Source organism: Emiliania huxleyi, assembly GCF_000372725.1.
Source record: "Emiliania huxleyi CCMP1516 unplaced genomic scaffold EMIHUscaffold_617, whole genome shotgun sequence".
In the NCBI taxonomy this organism is placed as follows: domain Eukaryota; phylum Haptophyta; order Isochrysidales; family Noelaerhabdaceae; genus Emiliania; species Emiliania huxleyi.
The window spans coordinates 34807-36004 of record NW_005197371.1 but is presented as its reverse complement, the minus strand read 5'-3'; the positions used below and the strand labels follow the sequence as shown (position 1 = coordinate 36004).

Genomic DNA, 1198 nt, shown 5'->3' with positions numbered 1-1198 from the left:
GCCCGCGTAGGCTGCTCAACCTCGCCCTCTGGTCGCACGGCTCGACCGGCGCCGTGCCCGCCGGCACCTTCGTCGCGCTCCTCGCCATGTGGTTCTGCGTCTCGCTGCCGCTCGTCTTCGTCGGCGCCTTCCTCGGCTTCAAGCGGCCGCTGCCCGCCCCGCCGACGCGCACAAACGAGATCCCGCGGCAGATCCCTCCGCAGGGGTGGTTCTTGGGCCGCGCCGTCACGATGGCGGTTGGTGGCGTTCTGCCCTTTGGCGCCGCGGCTTGAGCGAGCTCATCGGCACCCCTGAGATCCGAGGCTCACAGCTCGGCGCGAGCTAGGCGCCGTCTTCATCGAGCTCTTCTTCATCATGACGTCAGTCTGGCTGCAGGCGAGATTGGGCCGAGATTGGCCGAGACTGTTGAGCCGAGACTGTTGAGCCCCACTGTCTCGCGCGCAGCGCTTCTACTACGTCTTTGGCTTCCTCGCCCTCGTCCTGCTGCTGCTCGTCATCACTTGCGCCGAGATTTCGATCGTGCTCTGCTACTTCCAGCTCTGTGCCGAGGACCACGCGTGGTGGTGGCGAGCCTTCCTCAACTCGGGTGCCGCTGGACTCTACCTGCTCGCCTACTCGGGCATCTACTATTGCACGCAGCTCGAGATCAGCGGCTTTGTGCCGCTTCTGCTCTACGTCGGCTACATGGCCCTCGCCTCTCTACTATTCTTCCTCATCACCGGGACCGTCGGCTTCCTGGCGTGCTGGTGGTTTGTCTGGACCATATTCGGCTCCGTCAAGGTGGACTGACCACAGTGACCATATGACAAGTAAGTGATCTTGCCACGGTTCGCGCGTGGGGTGTGGGTGTGGTAGGACGGGGTAAGTAAGGTAAGGTAAGGTAAACGTCTCCACACACACAAAGTGGTGGGGCAAGGGGGGGCGACCCTTGCATCTCCACGCCCGGACACGCACACGGGCAGCCAGGGCGCGGCAGGACGGGGCAACACATATTTTATTCGACTATCGGTGCGCATATTGCATATACCTTAACTGCATTTTTTGGTATACACATGAGATCATGAACAAAATACAAACAGTACTGTCGCGCTCCTACAGGGCGGCAAGTCCGAGTCGCCGCCCGCCGCCGCCGCGAGGCCGCGAGGCGCTCCGTCTGGCCTGCTTCGGCCGTTCGTCGAAGTGGCTCAGGGTGGTTGTG

At 62.4% G+C, this 1198-nt stretch overlaps 1 protein-coding gene across 1 annotated transcript in view; it reads left to right on the top strand.

Annotated features, from left to right (window-relative positions):
• Positions 1-789, top strand: part of EMIHUDRAFT_470908 (hypothetical protein) — a gene marked incomplete at its 3' end in the record, with an annotated part of 3041 nt that extends 2252 nt beyond the window's left edge. The window contains exons 11-12 of the mRNA XM_005763837.1: positions 11-236; positions 445-789. Of these exons, the coding sequence (XP_005763894.1) occupies positions 11-236; positions 445-789 (571 nt within the window). The remainder of the gene's footprint in view (positions 1-10; positions 237-444) is intronic.
• Positions 790-1198: the final 409 nt, after the last annotated feature.